Raw genomic sequence first — 20,897 nt, 5'->3', positions numbered from 1 at the left:
TATGGAATGTCAGAGACCATATAATGAAAATTCTTTCTTTGTGCACCCAAACTTTGTAAAGCCTCCAGCAACAGGCAGATCTCTTTAAATCATCAGGATCTTTATTCTGGAACACATTTGTGATGTATTTCAGGTGGGTTTGGGGGAGTAGAGTTGGAAAGGAGGGGTTTTGAAGCTTCTTTAAAATTTTTTTTTTTACTCCAGTCATCCTCTGTGTGGTTCTGTTGAGATTACATACTATTTCTTTAGACCACCTCTCTCAATGGGGTTCACAGGTCTTCTTGCTTTTAAAGGGAATTAGAGGCTTTGAATAGATGTCTTATGAATGTTCTGCACAGTGTGAAGTACTTGATTATTTTAAGGATGATTTTGCCTTACTTTGTTGAGTGCATCTGTTTGAACCTGGTAAATTGTTTTCTCTGCAAGTAATAAGTTTTTATTGAGAAACCCTTCATCAAAAGCCTTCTTTTTCCAGTTCAGCTCATCTGACCACAAAGGCATCCATTTCTAGTCTCAGAAAATTCCATTTCCAGGGGTGGATGCAGGGTAGCTGGGCAGCTTTTACTCACGTTTGTCTTGTGGTTACATAGTTTGGTTAGGTACAGAGTTTGTTCAAAATTCCTTTTAAAAATTTTATAGATTTTTAATCTGTGATCAGGGTTGTTCCTTCAGTATAGGTTTTATTCTGTTTTTAATCTTGGGCCAGAAGACATTTCTTTTAATGTCATAGAAGGAGATGAGATTTATCTCTAGTATAGATGGATCAGAGAAAAAAATCTTTTTTTTCAAATCTGTGATTTTTTTTGAAAATTCTTTGATTTTTCTCAGTATTTTAGTGAGTGATTAACTAAATTGTACAGGGACAAAGTAAAAGGAACTTTAACATCCTATTGACAAGCTTCCCACCACGGCCTCAGGTAGATCTAACATTTCCCGACCTATTCTTTTAGTTTGTGACTCTGTTCAGACCCGCAACAAGATCCTGAGAGCTGCCAGGATTGTGTGAACCTTGGAATTTCAAAGAAAAAGGTTGGTATTTTCCCAAACTATCTCTTAGGCTTACTTGAAAAAAAATCAGGAGGGAGTTTACTTTTTAATGTAAAAAACAACAACAAAAATAAAGTCTCTTCAGTAGGACTTGATCTTTGATAGTCTCTCTAGTAGATTTATCTCTGCTTCACATTTGGAAATATACACCTTAGAAATTATATCTTTAGGGAATGGCCGAATTCCTTCATGATCATTTTATTCTCTCAAAAATCTAGTTGATGTGACTTTTCAGAATAAAGTTTTCAATGTCTTTTTAAAAAATGTGTATGTCTTCAGTGGCCCAATTTCTTCAATTGTGCATGTTAAGTGTGCTAGGGTAGATGCATTCCTATTCCTTCTCTATAGCATGGGAATGTTCTCCTGATTCATGCATTACTCTCTCAGGAGAAAATGAAGGCCAAGACAGTCTTCTTACTAGAAGGTGGATAAAACTTTCACAGGCTGTGTGCTTAATGGGATTCATTTATTCTTAACTTTCCTACAGTTGCCTTTAAATATATTAAATTCTGTCTTGATTTATGAATTTCTGTTTGTTTTTTAAAAACAATACATGTGTTCAGCTTTTAGTAGGAATGTCATTGCTACAGTGTTTTTGCAGAAATTTGAAACAATAGCCATCTATAAGCATGCCTGCATCTTATAAAGATAACCTTCCTTGCTGTTCCAGAGTTTTAAAGCTATGTTATTCTATTTAAAAAATAAATTTAGTATAGTAAAATATGAAGTGCAGCTCTGTTATCTGGCATACCTGAAACTACCAAGTTTTCAGATTTGTATTCCTAATGCCTTGGTTGGTCTTTTCTACTCGATGGATGGATCACTGGAGCTCAGGGCCCAGAGCACAGCATTTGCATAGGCAGGCAGAGTTTCAGCCTGTCACTTGACAGCTGTGTGGATAGGTTACTCTTGTGTATTTTGAAAACTCAGTTTTCGTGTCTAAAATGGAGAATGGTAATATCATTTATTCCTTAAGGAGGACTTAAATAGGACAAAACAAATTGTAAAGTGCTTGTTATTACAATCGCTACTAAATCACTTATTTTTCTTCTCCACTAAGACCTAACTGTGAACAAAAGAGAGATATTTCCACTCGTGCATCACCTCAATGGGGCAGATGTTAACATTTTGGAAGGCAGTGGGGTGAAGTGTTAGGGTGTTGGTTCATGTTCCAGAACTCAGGAGATAAGTGCACTTCTGGCCATATGGCTGTCCTTAGCCACCTGTGACTGCTCTGCAACTTGAGTCTGTTGTTTTCAGCTCCAGCACTAATGTAGCCATAGCTTATGCAACCTCAGAATTGGAAAAGGAGATTGTGTGTATGTGTGGTTAAAAAAGTTCTGAGTGGGGCGCCTGGGTGGCGCAGTCCGTTAAACGTCCGACTTCAGCCAGGTCACGATCTCGCGGTCCATGAGTTCGAGCCCCGCGTCAGGCTCTGGGCTGATGGCTCAGAGCCTGGAGCCTGTTTCCGATTCTGTGTCTCCCTCTCTCTCTGCCCCTCCCCCGTTCATGCTCTGTCTCTCTCTGTCCCAAAAATAAATAAACGTTGAAAAAAAAAATTTAAAAAAAAAAAAGTTCTGAGTACTGTGCAAATGCACATGCTGAACCACTGGCTCCACCCCCTCAAGAAAAAAAAAAAAAGACAACTTTAAGCACATCAACTATATAATCCCATTATTTGATACTTGCGTTTGGTGGCTGTCAGAACCCTAATATCCAGAGTCTGACAGTTCTATTAGCAAGAGTTACATTGGTTTATTTGAGGATTTGTAAATGTATGTGGTGTAGAGGGTGGGGAGGAGTGATGTTGCATAGGGATAAACAAGATGGACTGCCTCTGTTAATTTTCTACCTTTCTGATTAACAGTTTCTATTTGACAAAAGACAAAGTAAACTTTTTTTCTAAGTACTCTGGTTTCTTTACAATTAAAATAAAGCATCTTAGTTTTTCCTCAGAATTTGGATTCAACTGTTAGTATTTTTACTAAGTTGATTATTATATTCAAAGAAAACTGCTGCTGATAGACTTCTTCATATAACTCTTTCTGACCCAAGGAGCAGAGGCATCAGTGGAGCCACTGGGCTGTGGCTTAACACTTCAGCGTGCTCCTCCATTATTTTCTTGTTTGTGTGTGAGGTCTTCTTTTCACGTCTGACTTCAGTAATCTAGTGATGGCTGTGTTTCACATGGATGAGTTCAATAGCTGTAATAATTTTCTGTGTCGTTGGTAATACATTCTCTCTTATGCCTTTCACCAGCTTGATGGGCCCCTCCCTTTGCCTCTGAAATGACATTTGGGATAGTTCAAACTGTTCAATTTGTATATCTGGAGTATAGAGGGTTCTGAGAATGACATATCTCCCAGATAGTTTACAAACTGCAATAAAAATGATTTCCTGTCCTTGGTTCTCCTGCTACCAAAATGCTGTATTTAATATCAGACCTTCTAGCAATTTCAGAAATGTTTTGACCAGCAACTAAAACTTTTCCTTTTGACACTAGATTTGACTTCCCCTCCAAAACCCTACTGTCACCATTTTCTGAGCTCTACTGCCATGTCCCGTTGAGCTTCTCCATTGATTTCCTAACAATTCTCCCTTTTTCTTCCTAGAACTGAATAAAAATCGAAGAAAGCTTTTTGAACCACCAACTGCACGCACCTCTTTCCTGGAAGGCGGAGCAAGTGGGAGGCTACCCCGTCAGTATCACTCAGATGTTGCTAGCGTCAGTGGCCGCTGGTAGCAGTACGTACCTCCAGGTACACACCACCACCTCTGTCGAGTTGGACACAGGAGATCTGTGAACTGCCTTCACTGCACACCGTCCTCAGTACTCTGGGTGTCTGGTATCAGGACCAAAGCATCTTATTCACACCTGAACTTTGTGCCAAAAAGGAAGAAAAGAGAGGAGATGATCTTACGTCATCATACAGACTGCCACACTTGGATGCCTTTTTTTTTAATGGCAATCGGACAGAATTTGCAATTTGAGGGTAGGGCTTTATTTCCTATTTTTATTTACCTAAATAACATATGCACTGATTTTTTACTTAAAATGAAGGATTAATTGACATCTGGAATACCAGAAAACATAGAGGTTCTTTTGTTTGCTTGTTTTGTTTAGGCATTTGGGGATTTTAAAAAATAATCAAAATGGAATTTTCTGGTACTGCTTTAAAATAATTATTGAGGTCTTTCAGCACTTTACACTTTCTAATTTCTTGTCCTGTGGAAATTATCCCTCTTTCTCTCATTTTCATGTCACCTGATGTATTGGTACAAATCAGATTTAGTCATATTTTTCTGACTGTAAAATTTTTATTTGAAATGGTACTGGATTATTAGTTTTATGCTGAGTATTCTGTGACTTTGGGAAATGCAAGTGACTCCACTTGGTTCTGGACCAGTTCTGTTCATTGATGTCAGCATCCTAGAAACAATTAGCAATGAACCTATTTCACATAACAGGTGCAAAGAAAGACCAAGTGAACTTTGCAATATTAACCCTTTGCAGTCATCATATTTAGCTGCTGCCTGTATTGCTAAAATGATTTTAATGGTTGTCTGAAGGCAAAGGGCTACTCTGTAGTATACTGCCACTAAAGGACACTTATTTATATCAAACTTTTATTTTTAGATGTTATAAGCATACAGTACATAACTGATTAAATTGATATCTACTAGAGATTTATGGTAGAGAATGGACGGCATTCAATAACTGGAGCCCTAGATTGTCACTTTATTTAAAAAAGACAAATAATCATCTGACAAGACAGCACTGTTGCCATTAAGAGGAGAAATAAATTGCTATCCTTATCATGTACATATTAGCTGTCCTCCATATGGTCACAGGACTTTCTAAAACCATATCTGTCTGCTTGAAGTAGACTTGTGTTTGTTGAGAACAGAAAGGCTTTATTTAAGTTTCCAGGGTGACAGTTTATAAAAACAGCTGAGTTCCAAAGGAAAGCAAAAAGTAAAAAAAAAAAAAAGAAAAAAAAAAAGGACTGTTTTCTAAGTGGCTAGACTCATTGTTACTATCTTATACTGTGAAAGTCCTTCTTGGACTTTGGCAACATTGTTTCTTAGGTCTTTTCAGACATCTTATTGTAGATGAATGAAAGGTTTTCAATCCATGAAGAAAATCGCCAAGTGCCTCTCCTTTCTTCAAAGCAATATTATTTCCAAGTGTATTAATTTGTTGGAAAACTTTCCCATAGGAAATGTTGTGAATTACCTGTACTGTAATGACTTATTTATGTTCAGTATTCAAGACTTTCTCCATGGACATAAACCACTGTCGTATATTCTCAGCAGAAGGCATTACATAAGCGTACATAATTGACGACTTTCATACAAATGTGGGATCAGACAGATTCACCAGACATTTTTCCATGACTAAGTCTTACCATTAAAGTAAGAAAAAGAGTTGAAGAGAAGTTTTGCACACAGAAAAATTTTCACCTTAAAAAATAATATTGGTAACCTAGAAGGTATAGATAATGGGCCTGTCATAAAATTATGTCAGTTACAACATTACCAAGGGGATGCCCATTTCTAAACTAAATCTTACGTGCTTAAGTATAAGAACTAAGTTGCTCCTTTTGCAAGTACAACAGAATCACCCTGTGCAACATGTCGCTCCCTGCCTTACATGGCTATATGAACACATCATGCCGCACATTCAGCACGGGGTAGGAATTCATATTTGTTTCCTATTGAACAACTCAGTGCCTTAAATTTTACTTAATAAGAGCTTCCAAAAAAAAAAAAAAAAAAAAACCTAATGATTTAGAGCTCTTTCCCAAGCTCTCTATCATGCAGTTGCAATAGAGGAAGATAGAATGAATTTGCAGTATTAAGTCAATACAGGTTTTATGAACAGTGCTTTGATGCTATGCCAAAGAGAAAACTGTCCCAATTAAACTAGATTAAATAGGGTGGCTAAAAATAAACAAAAACACTGGAAATTACTTTTCTCACTTTCTCTTGATGCAATGAAGGGAATATGACACTACAGTCTATGGTGTTGTCAGTGTTATATGATGCACAAAATATTTGGATTATTTGAATAAATGTTAGTTTTTAATCAATCTGTGCCTTAATAGTGACCGGTTATCTGTAAATAGAGAACAGATACAGATTGTATTTTTGTGTGGGTTTTTGTCCTTTTAGTGATTTTTTTTAATGAGCGATGGAATTAAGCATTGAAAATGGGAATTTTTTCTAAAGTAATCAATTGTTATATGAAAAATAAATTTATATAACCCCTTTGTATTGCCCTTGCTAGATGAAATGTGTCTTTCTTTAGAAAAAAAAATCTTTATGCATAAACCTTATGCCTGTCTTTGTTTTCTAAGAAAGCTTTTTTCCCCCCATTTTCAGCAGAATTGAAAGATGTTTCTGCAGTAGAATTGAGTTTGAATTTTCTCTCCTGTTGTTTTGCGTTGACTATCCTCATTTTCAACCAGAAGCTAAGGTACTTTATTTTAGCCAGGGAGTCCAGGACCAGTAATCAATCATTGTTTCTCTGGCCACCCATACGTATGTACAAAAAGAGTAAGATTACAGAACAGATTTTATTATTGTTCTTCTTTGTTTTATAAAGAGTCAAATATCTGACCACTGTGACAATCTCATCCATCAGGAGAGGAGCTCCTTCCTAAAGTCAGCTGGGCTTCTTGACCCAGGTTCCTGTTCCAGACACTGACCATGGTGCTGTCACACTGCACGCTGAACACTCACTGCGCCTTGCCCTGAGATTCTGTGTGAACTCATTCTCAGATGGAATCAGTGTCTTATTACTAGTCCTGAGATTTGTGAACTCTCAGAGAAACCCTAACCTTCCAGTTACTATGCTTCCAGAAATATCTCCACTTGAATTACCTGTGCCAGTGGTTTTTTAAAAATAGACAATCTTTGGGGCGCCTGGGTGGCGCAGTCGGTTAAGCGTCCGACTTCAGCCAGGTCACGATCTCGCGGTCCGTGAGTTCGAGCCCCGCGTCGGGCTCTGGGCTGATGGCTCGGAGCCTGGAGCCTGTTTCCGATTCTGTGTCTCCCTCTCTCTCTGCCCCTCCCCCGTTCATGCTCTGTCTCTCTCTGTCCCAAAAATAAATAAAAAACGTTGAAAAAAAAAAATTTAAAAAAAAAATTTAAAAATAGACAATCTTTGAAAACTGAAATATTACCTATAAACCCAATAGTAAATTATTCATCCAATTACTCAGTTTTTACATATATACATAGGGATTAGTCAGTACCAGGCCCTGTTCTAGGAACATCAGTAAATGGAACATAAACCCTTGTCCTTATGAAGCTTACATTTGAAATGGAAAATGGTGGAGCCAATGGACTGGAGGATGAATTATCCCCAGCCTTCAACACAGACCTCCACAGGTTTATGGCACCAGGATTCCTGCATCCATCTAGAAAGCCCAGAGTCTCATAAAACTGCTGAAAGGGCCCATCTTGTAGCAATGTGCCTGTGCTTTCAAATGCAGTATTTCTGTCATCTGCCTTGTGTTTTCAGAGGTTTACTGAGATCCTCAAAAGGATTGTGGCCAAAGGGTTATGACCCACAGCTTTATAGTTATATGACCCATAATTTCTTAGATTTGACTCCAAGTGACTTTGCAATATTTAGAAGTCAGGTTCACCTTGAGAGAACATGAGTCTGCTACAACTGAGGACACTCTGAGAATGTAGTAGTAGAGAGTGAGGCTACCTATATGATGACATACATTGTTCCTGACTTTTCTCCCCCACACAAGAACAACTAACAACTATTTATGGACAAGACACCACTCAGAAAATCCTAGAACACCGATATCACACCACCCCAACACTGACAGCTCAATTACCTTTCCCCTAAATAGACTCCAATAGCAGGCCCCACTGCCCAAGAATGTTACTCCAGTACACAGGTCCAGAAACCCAAAGTGAGCTGACTGGTGAAGTACTGTCTCTGCAAAGTGAACTTGTGAAGTCTGGAAGAGGAGACAACTTCAATACTCAGATACCAATGTAAGGATCACAAAATCAGGTAAATATGACACCACCAAAGGAAACCCAAAGCTAAAACTAATAACTGACCTTAAGGAAATGTAAATCAATGAACTATCAGGTAAAGAATTCAGAATAATCCTCTTAAAGAAGTGTAATGAATTCGAATAACACACAGCTAAACAAAATTAGGGTAACAATGCATGAACAAAATAGGATGTTCAGCAAAGAAATAGTAACTATAAGAAACAAATCCCAGAGCTGAAAAATACAATAACTGAAGAATTCTCAAGAAAGAGATGGAAAGGGAGATTCAACTATGCAGAAGAAATAATCAGAGACCTGGAAGATAGGACATTTGAAATTATCAAGTCAGAGGAGCAAAAAGAATAAAGAGTGAAGAAAGCTTAGAGGACATATGGAACACAATAAAAACAATATTAACACACACACAAAAACACATGAGAATTCGAGAAGAGAAAGGAACAATGTATTTAAAGAAATAGCTGAAACTTTCCCAAGGAAGGGAGAGAAATAGAACATCATACTCAATGGTGAAGAGTTGAAAGCTTTTCCTCTAGGATCAGAAACAAGACTGTAGTGCCCACTTGCACCACTCCTATTCAACAAAGTACTGAAAAATCTTTGTCCAAGCAATTAGGCAAGAAAAAAGAAAATATCAGTATTGGAAATGAACAAATAAAATTTTCTCTATTTTCAGTTGATGTGATTTTATATTTTGAAAATTCCTAATGACTTCACCAAAAACTTAGATCTGATCAACGAATTCAATAAAATTGCAGGATATAAATTTCATATACAAATACCAATTGTGTTTCTATTTATGTGCAACAAATTATCTGAAAAAGAAAATGATCCTATTTACAATAGCATCAAAAGCAATAAAATACTTAGGAATAAACAACCAAGGAGGTAAAGCTTTATAATATGAAAACAACAGACTCTGATGAAAGAAGTCAGACACAAATAAATAGGTACTCTGTGTTCATGTGTTCAAAGAATATTGTTAAATGTCAATACTACTAAAAGACATCTATAGACTCAATGCAATCCTTATCAAGATTCCAATGGCATTTTTTTGCAGAAGTAGAAAAAACAACCTAAAATTTTAAGTGGAACAACAGAAGACCCCAAATAGCCAAAGCAATTCTGAGAATACAGACTTTAGTTGAAGGCATCACACTTTCTGTTTTCAAGCTATGCTATGAAAGCTATAGTAATCAAAACAGTATGGTCCTGGATAAAAACATAAATACAGATCAGTGGAATAGAACTAGAGCCCAGAAGTGAACATAAGCATGTATGGTCAACTATATTTGATAAGGGAACCAAAAATACTCAATGGAAAAAAGATGATCTGTCTAATAAATGGTGCTTTAAAAATTTGGTTATTCATAGTAAAAGCAGGAAACCTTAGGTTACACCACTCACAAAATTTAACTCAAAATGGACTAAATGTACAATCTTAAGACCATGAAATTCCTAGAAGGAATTACAGGAAAAAAAGCTTGTTGGTCTGGGTCTTGGCAATGATTTTTTGGGTATGACACCTTTAAGTGTCAACACAGTACAGCAACAGAACCAAAAAGAAGTGGGACTAGCATCAAACTAAAAAGTTTCTGCACAGCAAAAGGACCAATAAAGTGAAAAGACAACCTAGAGAATGGGAAAAATATTTGCAATCATATATAAAGGGTTAATATCCAACATATATAATGAACTATGACTCAGTAGCAACAACCACCCTCAACAGCAAAACAAAAAAAAATCCAATTAAAATAAGGGAAAAGACCTGAATAGATATTTTTCCAAAAAATATATATCAATGGCCAAAAGATACTCAAAAAATACTCAATATCTCTAGTCATTAGGGAAATTCAAATAAAAACCACAATGAGATATCACCTCCTGTCTGTTAAAATGTCCATCTTCAAAAAGAGGAAAGATGATTTCCATGTAGCCTAAGAAGATTCTGAACTCAAGTTTTCCCACAGACACACCAAATCTATAGCTACATATGTCTTTTTCCTTCTGAAAAAAAAAAAAAAAAAGACCTGAAGAGTAGATGAACTCTTTCTCTATAACAAAAGATAAAAAGATAACATTGAAACATGTAGGAGAGGCAGAGACAGTGTCGCCAACCCCCCCTCCCCTGGTTTGGTGACACAAAATAGGGATATCACAAGTCTGGTTGTTCCAGAGGAATAAGGGGCTGGTATCCCACATCAAGCATCCCAACTTCTGGCTCTGTACCAAAGAAACAAGCCCCCAAAACATCTGGCTTAGAAAAACAATGGGATAATGTCTAAGGGATCCAAAGTACTATAGGAAACTGATAGTTCCCTTTCAAAGGGATCATATGTGACCTCACTTGCCTAGAGACCCAGTAAAAAAAAAAAAGCCAGCAGTTTGAAAGCTCTTAGACTAAATTTGAAGGAGATTGATTTGCTAGTCTAAAAGCATCTACTGGAGGGGGAGGGGAGAGTTATCACTCTGGATAAGAGGTGTTAGTGGATGCCATTTTTGCACTCTTCACTTACCCCAGTAGCATGAATTGGCAAGTTCAGACGCACAATTCTGTTGCTTGCTAAAAGTGTCAGGGGTTAGAGGTCATGGTGCTATCTTGCTTAAGCATGAAAGAGCAGGCAGTTGTAGCACCTCCTGCTTCCTGGCTGGGGCAGGTGAGCATGGTTGTAGCATTCTCCCATTCCCTAGGTACAGTCTGCAACCACAGGTGGTTGTCACCCTCCCCCGCTCGATGGCTTGGACTTGTGAGTATGAGTGGTCATGGCATTCTATATAGATATTCTACATAGACAAAACACTCTACTGCTGCATTCCAGAAGCCCATAAATATGTTCAGTCAATATATATTTCCCACTGCCTTTCTATAATTGGCCAGTAAATCCCTCCACCTACATTCACAGCTAGTTAGCTAAAGCCAATGGGCTTGCAAAATCTACACAAAGATTCCCTATTACTGCCTGGCCTTGGTGGCCACGGGAGCTGGCATGCTTGAGATCCATAGGAATGTAACAGACAATTTTTAACAGGCCACCCTGCCCTGCACCAGGCATTGCACAGACAGCACACTAAAACACAACCCCAGTCTACCTAGGAAAAGGACTATTAGCCTGAAACTTCAAACTGAAGGCAGACTTCAGGTTTCCCACACATCTAAAGCATATGGAGGTGCTTCCAGGGAATGTAAACAAGGAGACACCATTGTTGTGCACGCTCCTGGACTCACTACAGCTCAAAGAGACCTCCCAGAAAGTTTATACATTCATCTGGAACCCAGAATTTTGCAGCTGTCATCTGGAACCCAGAATTTTGCAGCTGTCACCTAGAGGATACCTCATGATCTCCTGAAATGGAGGCCAGCATGAATTTTGACTGTAGCCTCCAGGACTGTATATTTTTGCATACTTTAAAACCTGCTGCCCTGAGAGACTGGCTTCCAATTACCCTGAAACTAGGTACTAAATGAGATTCTTCCCCTTGGAACACCCCCAGTTCTTGGCACAACCTCAGCAATAGGGATATATCAAGAATAAATCACAATCACAAAGGTTCAAAAACAACGAAGAACAAGGTTGAATGAGATGGTTTATTACCTACACAAGGCCGTTCCTTCAAGAAAAAGAGAAGTAGCTGTTTAATACACAAAAACAAATACAGAGACTCAAACAAAAACGAGAAAACAAGAAATATGTTCCAAACAAAAGAACAAGACAAAACTTAAGAAAAAGACCTTAATGCTATGGAGACAAGGAATGCACTTGATAAAGAACTGAAAGTAATAGTCATAAAAATGTTCAACAAAATTGGGAGAATAGTTGACCACAGTAATAACTTCAACAGAGAAAATATAAAGAAATACCAAATATAAGTCACAGAGCTGAAGAATAAAATAGCTGAACTGAAAAATACACTAGAGGGCTTCAACACTAGACTGATAAAGCAGAACTGATCAGAGAGCTGATAGACTAAGCAACAGAACTTATGATGGTAGAGCAGAAAAAAAGACCAAGAACAACAACAACTTGAAGAACTTACAGGACAACATCAGGTGGAGTAACATTTGCATTACAGGGGTCCAAGAAAGAGATAAAGGTGCAGAAAACTTACTTGAAGAAATAATGGCTAAAATTTTCCCTTACCTAGGGAAGAAAACAGACATCCAGGTTCAGGAAGTCCCAAGAGTTCCAAAAAAGATGAACACAAAGAGAGCCACACCAAGACATAGTATAATTAAAATGTCAAAAATTAAAGAGAGAATCTTAAAAGCAGCAAGAGAAAAACAAATTTTTATGAACAAGGGAAATCCTATAAGGCTATCAGCAGATTTCTAAGTAGAGTCTTTGCAGGCCAGAAGAGGGTGGCATGACATATTCAAAGTGCTAAAAGGAAAAAACTTCCAACCAAGAATATTTTACCCAGAAAGATTATCATTAAGAATTGAGGGAGAGATAAAAGTTTTCCAGATAAGCAAAAGTTAAAGGAGTTTATCATTACTAGACTGGCTTTATAAGAAATGTTAAGGGAACTTCTTTAAAGCTTAATACACCAATAAGTAACAGGAAAATATATGAAAATAGAAAACCTCACTGGAAAAAGGTAAATATATAACAAAGATAGTAGATTAATCACATATTAAGGTACTATGAAACTTAAAAAAGTAGTGAAGTTAACTAAAACTATTAATATATATATCAAATAAAAAGATGTAAAAAGTGACATCAGAAGCATAAAATGTTGGTGGGAGGGAATACAAATGTAGAGTTTTGGAATGTATTCAAATTTCAGTTACTGTCAACCTAAAATTGACTGTTAGATACATAGGATGATATATGTGAATTTTGCAAACAGCAAAGCAAAACTTTACACAAAAGAAAATGAGAAAAATATCTAAACATAGCACTAAATAGACTCATCAAGGGATGAGAGAAAGAGAAGAAACAGAACTACAAAACAGCCCTAAAACATAAAAATAAAAATAACAGTAAGTACATACCTACCAATAATCACTTTATTTTTTTCTTAATGTTTATTTATTTTTGAGAGAGAGAGAGAGAGAGAGAAGCTGGGGAAGGGCATAGAGAGAGGGAAACACAGAATCCGAAGCAGGCTCCAGGCTCTGAGCTGACAGCACAGAGTCTGACACAGGGCTTGAACTCACAAGATGTGTGATCATGACGTGAGCTGAATTCAAACACTTAACTGACTGAGCCACCCAGGTGCCCCCAATCAATAATCACTTTAAATGGCCCAAATTTGCCAATGAAAAGACACAGAGTGGTTGAATGGAGAAAAAGCAAAAAATATCTATATACTGCGTATGAGAGATTCATTTCAGAAGGACATGCACAGACTAAAAGTGAAGGGATGAAGAAAGATATTCTGTGCAAATAGAAAAGAAAGGAAAGCTATTGTTGCTATATTTCTATAAGACTAAAAAGACTTTAAAACAAAGACTATAATAAAAAACAAATAAGGGTAATACATAATGATAAAAGGGTCAACACAGAAAGAAGATATAACATGTATAAATATGTATGTACCTAACACAGGAGGACCAAAATATATAAAGAAAATATTAATAGACCAAAAGGGAGAAATTGACAGCAGTAGTAGGGAATATTAATAGTAGAGGATAATTAATAGTAGGGGATATTAACACCACACTTACATCAATGGATCATCCAGACAGAAAATGAAGGAAATATTGGCCCTAAACAGCATGTTAGACCAGATAGACTTAATATATAGAGAAAATTCCACCCAAAAGCTGCAGAATACACATTCTTCTTAAGTGCATATGGAACAGTCTCCAGGATACATCACATGTTAGGCCACAAACAAGTCTCAGTAAATTAAAGAAGATTAAAATCATACCAACCTTCTTTTCTAACCACAATGTTATGAAATTAGAAATCAATTACAGGAAAAAAACCTAGAAAAAAAACCACGGAGGCTAAACAACATGCTACTAAACAACCAATGGGTCAATGAATAAATCAAATAGGAAATTAAAATATACCTGTAGACAAAGGAAAATGGAAACACAACATTCCAAAATCTATGAGACATAGCAAAAACAATTCTAAGAAGGAAGTTTATAGTGATACAAGTCTACCTTAAGAAGCAAAAATCTTGGAGCGCCTGGGTGGCTCAGTCGGTGGTTAAGCATCGACTTTGACTCAGGTCATGATCTCATGTTTCATGAGTTTGAGCCCTGTGGTGGGCTCTGTGCTGACAGCTCAGTCTGGAGCCTGCTTGGGATTCTGTGTCTCCCTCTCTCTCTGCCCCTCCCCTGCTCTCTCTTTCTCTCTCTCTCAAAAATAAATAAACATTAAAAAAAATTAAAAAAAAAAACAAGAAAAATTTCAAATGAATAACTTAAGCTTACCCTTAAAGGAACCAAAAAAAGAAAGCAAACAAAAGACAAAGTTAATACAAGGAATGAAATAATAAACATCAGAGTAGAAATAAATGCTATAGAGACTAAAAAAAAAATAGTAAAGATCAACAAACTTATGTTTCTTTGAAAACATAAACGAAAATTGATAAACCTTCAGCCAAACTCATCAAGAAAAAAAGAGAGGTAATACATAAAATCAGGAATGAAAAAGAAGTTAAAACTGACACCACAGAACTACAAAGGATTATAAGTGACTACTACAAAAAATGATGCACCAACAAACTGGACAATCTAGAAGAAATGGATAAATCCCTGGTAACATACAATATTTCAGGACTGAATCAGGAAGAAATAGAAAATCTAAACATACTGATTATATTCATAATGAAGTTGAATTGGTAATTAAAAAAACCAAAAACTAATGAAAATCCAGAACCAGAAAGTCACAGGTGAATTATACCAAACATTTAAAGAACAATTTATACCTATTTTTCTCAAACTATTCAAAAAAAATCTGAAAAGGAAAAACTGTTTCTAAATTCATTCTATAATGCCAGCATTACCCTCATGTCAAAACCAAAGACGCTATAAAAAAGGAAAATTACTGGCCCAAATCCCTGATGAACATAGATGCAAAAATCCTAAAAAAAATTAACAAACTGAATTCAACAATATTATTAAAAGAATAATTCACCATGATCAAGTGGAATTTTTTCCAGGAATGCAAAGATGGTTCAATAAACATAATCATGTGATACATCACATTAACAATAGCAGAATAAATATCATATGATCATTTCAATAGATGAAGAAAAAACATTTGAGTATATTAAAAATCCATACATGATAAAAACTCAACAAAGTGGTTATCAATGAAATATACTACAACAAAATAAAAACTGTATATGACCAATTCACTGCTAACTATGTAATGGTGAGAAGCTGAAAGCTTTTTCTCTAACATCAGGAACAAGAAAAGGATGTTTTTTTGCCACTTTTATTAAACATAGTACTAGAAGTCTTAGCCATAGCATCAGACAGGAAGAAGAAATTAAGGGAATCCAAATTGGTAAGGAAGAAGTAAAACTTTTACTATTTGCAGATGACATAATATTATATATAGAAAATCCTAAAGACTCCACTAAAAAATATTAGAATAAATGAATTGAGTCAATTTGCAGGATATAAAATTGATATACAGAAGTTTGTTGCATTTCTCTACACTAATACACTATCAGATAAATTAAGAAAATGAGTCTATTTGCAATTATATCAAAAATAACAGAACACCTAAAATAAACTTTACCAATGAGATGGAAGACTTGTACTCTGAAAACTATAAGACACTGATGCAAGATATTGAAGAGGACACAAATAGATATACTGTGTTCATAGATTGGACATATTAAAGTTGTTTAAATGTTCATACAACTCAAAGCAATCTACAGATTCAATCCAATCCTTATCAAAATTCCAGTGACATTTTTCACAGAACTCTAGAAAATCATTCTAAAATTTGTATGGAACCACAAAAGACCTTGAATAGCCAAAGTAAGGTTGAGAAAGAACAAAGCCAAAGGTATCATGCTCCCTGATTTTGAACTATATTACAAACTTATAGTAAACAAAACAGTAGGGTACAGGCACAAAAAGAGAAATATAGATCAACAGACAGCCTGGAAATAAACACATGCATATATGGTCATTTAATTTAGAACAAAAGAGTCAAGAATGGACAATGGGGAAAGGAAAGTCTCTTTGATAAATGGTGTTGGGAAAACTGGATATCTATATGCAAAAGAATGAAACAAGACCACTTTCTTATATCATATACCAAAATTAACTCAAAATTAAAAATTTGAATATTAAGACACAAAATCATAAAACTTCTAGAATAAAACAGGCAGTAAGCAACTCGACATCAGTGTTAGTAATGGTTTTTAATATCTGACAACAAAGTCAAGGGAAACTAAAGCAAAAATAAACACGTGACTACATCAAACTAAAAAGCTTTGGCACAGCAAAGGAAACCGTCAAGAAAATGAAGAGGGAATCACCGAGTGGGAGAAGATACTTGCAAATGATACATCTGATAAGAGGTTAATATCCAAAATATGTAACAAATTCATGCAACTCAGTAACAGAAAACTAAACAATTCAATTTAAATTAAAAATGGTCAGAGAATCTGAATAGACATAATTCCAAAGAAGACATACAGATGCTCAACATCACTAATTATCAAGGAAATACAAATCAAAACCAAAGTGAAGTAATGCCTCACATCTGTCAGAATGGCTATTATCAAAAAAGTGTTGGTTAAGATATGGAGAAAAGGGAATCCTCCTGTGCTGTTGGTGGAAATGTAAATTGATGCAGCCACTATGGCACACCATTTGGAGGTTCCTTAAAAAATTAAAATTTTTACCGTGTGATCCAGCAATTCCACTACTGGGTATCTATCTGAAAAAAAATACAAACACTCATCTGAAAAGATGCATTCACTCCTATGTTCATTGTAGCATTAATTACAATAACCAAGATATGGAAGCAACCAGAGTATCTACTGAAGGATGAATGGATAAAGAAGATGTTTTATATATATTCAATGGAATACTACTCAGCCATAAAAAGAATGAAATGTTGCCATTTGCAACAACTTGGATAGATCTTGAGGATTTATGCTAAGTGAAGTAAGTCAGAGAGAGAAAGACGAATACTATATGATTTCACTTATATGTAGAATCTAAAATATAAAGCATACAAACAAAATAAAACAAGATCCAGACTCATAGATACAAAAAGAAGATTGGTGGTTGCCATAAAGGAGGGGGGTTGAGGGAAATACAAAATGGGTGAAGAGGATCAAGAATTATAAACTTCCAGTTATAAGATAAATAAGTCATAGGGATATAATATACAGCATGGGGAATATAATTAATAATATTGAATTTACTTTATATGACAGCAGGAAGTAACTAGATTAACTGTGGTGATCATTTCACAGTATATACAAACGTCAAATCACTGTTGTACACTCAAAACTAATATATTACAATGCATAACTAGTTTTTTTGCACTTTGCTCTACTGCACTTCACAGATACTGTGTGTGTGTGTGTGTGTGTGTGTGTGTGTGTGTGTGTTTAGCAAATTGAAGGTTGTGGCAACCCTGGGTCAAGCAAGTCTTTTGGTGCCATTTTTCCAACAGCATTTGCCCACTTTGTGTCTCTATGTCACATTTTGGTAATTCTCGCAGGTTTCAAATATTTTCATTATTATTGTATTTGTTATGATGATCTGTGATCAGTGATTTTTGATGTTACTATTGTCATTGCTTTTGGGGTGCCATGAACTATGTCCATAAAAGACAGTGAACTTAATCAATAAACACTGTGTGTGTCTGACTGGAGATGTAGTGGAAATAGCAAGAGAACTAGAATTAGAAGTGACTAAGCCTGAAGATGTGACTAAATTGCTGCAATCTTACGCACTCTTAAAGGAGTTGCTTCCAATTGATGAGCAAAGAAAGTGTTTTCTTGAGATGGAATCTACTCCTGCTGGAGATGCTGAGAAGATAGTTGAAATGACAACAAAGGATTCAGGATTATTACATAAACTTAGTTGATAAAGCAGCAGCAGGGTTTGAGAGGACTGAATCCAATTTTGAAAGAAGTCCTCCAGTGGGTATAATACTATTGAACAACATCATATGCTATGGAAAAATTATTTGTGAAAAAAAAGATTCAATTGATGTGGCAAACTTCACTGTCTTATTTTAAGAAATTACCACAGCCGTCCCAACCTTCAGCAACCACTACCCTGATCAGTCAGTAGCCATCAACATTGAGACAAGACCCTCCACCAGCAAAATTAGGATTCACTGAAAGCTCAAATGAGGGTTGGCATTTTTTAGCAATAAAGAATTTATTTATTTATTTTCAGAGAGAAAGAGTATGAGCGGGGGAGGGACAGAGAAAGAGGGAGAAAGGGAATCCCAAGTAGGCTCCACATTCAGCAGAGCTGGGTGCAGGACTCGATCACATGAACGTGAAATAATGATGTGAGCCAAAATCAAGAGTCAGTTCCTTAACTGAATAATAATAATGGGTAGGGAAAAAACAAGAGAAACAAATGCTGGCAAGGATGTGGAGAAAGGGAAACCGGTTTGCACTATTGGTAGGATTGTGAACTGTACAACCACTATGGAAAAAATACAGAGGATCTCAAAAAATTAAAAACAGAACTACCATATGATCCAACAATTCCTTTTCTGGGAATACATCTAATGAAATGAAAACAATAACACAAAATGTTATCTGCACCCCCATGTTTATAACAGCATTATTTACTACAGTCAAGACATGGAAACAGCCTAAGTGCCCACTGATGGATGAATGTATAAAGATGTGATACACACACACACACACACACACACACACACACAGGATTATTATTTAGCTATAGAAAAAACAAGAAAATTCTGCCATTTACAACAACACGAGATGAATCTTAAGGGCACTATGAATCTAAGGGCTAAGTGAAAAACGCCAAAGAAAGACAAATACTGCATGATATCACTTACATGTGGAATCTAATTAAAACAAACAAACACTCCTAGAAGAAGAGATTATATTTGGTAACCTCCAGGTTACCAGATCTGGAGGGTGGGTGGAAGGGAAATTCGAGAAGGTAGTTAAAAAGTACAAACCTTCAGTTATAAGATTAGCTAAGTACTTGGAATGTAAGGTATAACATAAAGACTGTAGTTAATACTGCTGTGTGATATATATACGTGTTGTTAAGAGAATAAATCCTAAAAGTAATCATCCCAAGGAAAAATTTTTTCTTTTTTCTTTTTCATTTTATTGTATCTATGTGAGATGTTGGATGCTTACCAAAATTGTTGTAATCATTTCACAATATATGCAAGTTAAACCATTATGCAGTACACCTTGAATTTATACAGTGATGTATGTCAACTATGTTTCAGTAAAACTGGAAAAAATGTAATAATATTTGGAAATTAATTCCAAAAGTAGACCTCCCAAAAAACATTGGACAATGTAATAAGTGGAGTCTCCTTAGTTGCCTGTTTCCAAGGGAGCTTGACTATGTAAATCTTGACGTACATTATTAAAGTAGCTCAGAATTTGTCCTTTTCTTGAGTACTTATTAACTACACATATTCGAATATGTTATTGTGCATTTAACCTCATTTTGCTAATAAACTGATATTTATTCAATATTATATAATTCCAGGCAATACCAGAGGCCATGGTTATGTTTTCTCCTATAATCCTACTCCAGGTAAGTCACCCTCCTTTCCTCATCACCAACAGCCATTCAGATACCTTTGAGGTAATCTGGCTCAGAAATGAGAGCTTGGAATTTGTAGTTTGACAAATGTGCATTTAGATCTTGTCTTTAGATCTCAGGAAAATTCCTCTGTGTCTCAGAATCCTCATCTGTAAAATGGATATAATACCTCCTAGAATGGTTGAAATGGTAGAGAGAGGACTTATGTAAATCCTCCCACATAGTGAGCAGTGAATTATTAGCAGCTACTATTATTACTAACTGGCTATTCTTTTCACTGCCTGGGCATTTTTTTTCCCATCAGGGATTGTCACTGTGTTCATCTGCCTTTTGCATCAACAGGGGAAGCCCATTTCTCGTGCCAGAACATTAGTCATGAGAATTGTAAACTCAAGTTCAGGGGCCTGCCTCTAGACTGATAGGGTTAAAGTCAGAACACTTTCCTGAAGGTGAAGGTATAGATAGGGTCTCATACTTTGTACAGAAATCTGTACTGTGATTACTTTTTATTTTGATTCTTTTAAATCTCTGACTCACCACAACACTGATAACCCAAGCTCCCCACACCTGTGGAAAGGGTTAGTAGCTAATTCTAAGAGTCATATACTTTGTGTTTAATTGTTATGTTCTCAGAGTGTTGTCATTACTTCCAGATGGCATTTCCCCTAAGATCACCTCAATCTTACCCCGTGGTTCTGCTCACTTTCCCCACCCTCATTTTTGGGGGGTCTACCACCCCAGGATTTAATACCCGTTTCTTTGTGTGTGTATAAGAAGCTTTTAGTTTCTGTTGAAAGGAGCCATTTGCCTATATTTGTGCTAAGTTTAGTTGTTTTCCACTTTAAAAAGTGAACTGAGTTAGATAATATTTGACTATTCCTACAGATGTGGCCAGGGCACTTCAAAAACACTTCATCAGGGGATTTCACATTTTTGTTGCTTTTTAAAATGCTTTGACTCATTCTGAAAAGAGACAAGTGGAGCTTAAAATTCTCTTTCTCAAGGGTTAGGCCACGAATGTGTTTTGGAGCAGATTTTGGGAATTGGATTCTGAATCTGACTTTGGAGGCAGAATTTCAGTGTGGGA

The 20,897-nt window shown here is 36.1% G+C and overlaps 1 protein-coding gene across 1 annotated transcript in view; it reads left to right on the top strand.

The window, feature by feature from the left end:
• The window catches only part of BICC1 (BicC family RNA binding protein 1), a 284,184-nt gene extending 277,803 nt beyond the window's left edge, over window positions 1-6,381 (top strand). The window contains exon 21 of the mRNA XM_030334902.1: window positions 3,660-6,381. Coding sequence (XP_030190762.1) covers window positions 3,660-3,790 — 131 coding nt within the window. The 3' untranslated portion in view covers window positions 3,791-6,381. The remainder of the gene's footprint in view (window positions 1-3,659) is intronic.
• Window positions 6,382-20,897: the final 14,516 nt, after the last annotated feature.

The sequence above is a fragment of the Lynx canadensis genome, chromosome D2, assembly GCF_007474595.2.
Source record: "Lynx canadensis isolate LIC74 chromosome D2, mLynCan4.pri.v2, whole genome shotgun sequence".
NCBI lineage: Eukaryota > Metazoa > Chordata > Mammalia > Carnivora > Felidae > Lynx > Lynx canadensis.
The sequence above is the reverse complement of the archived record's forward strand: the minus strand, read 5'-3'. Positions and strand labels throughout refer to the sequence as shown.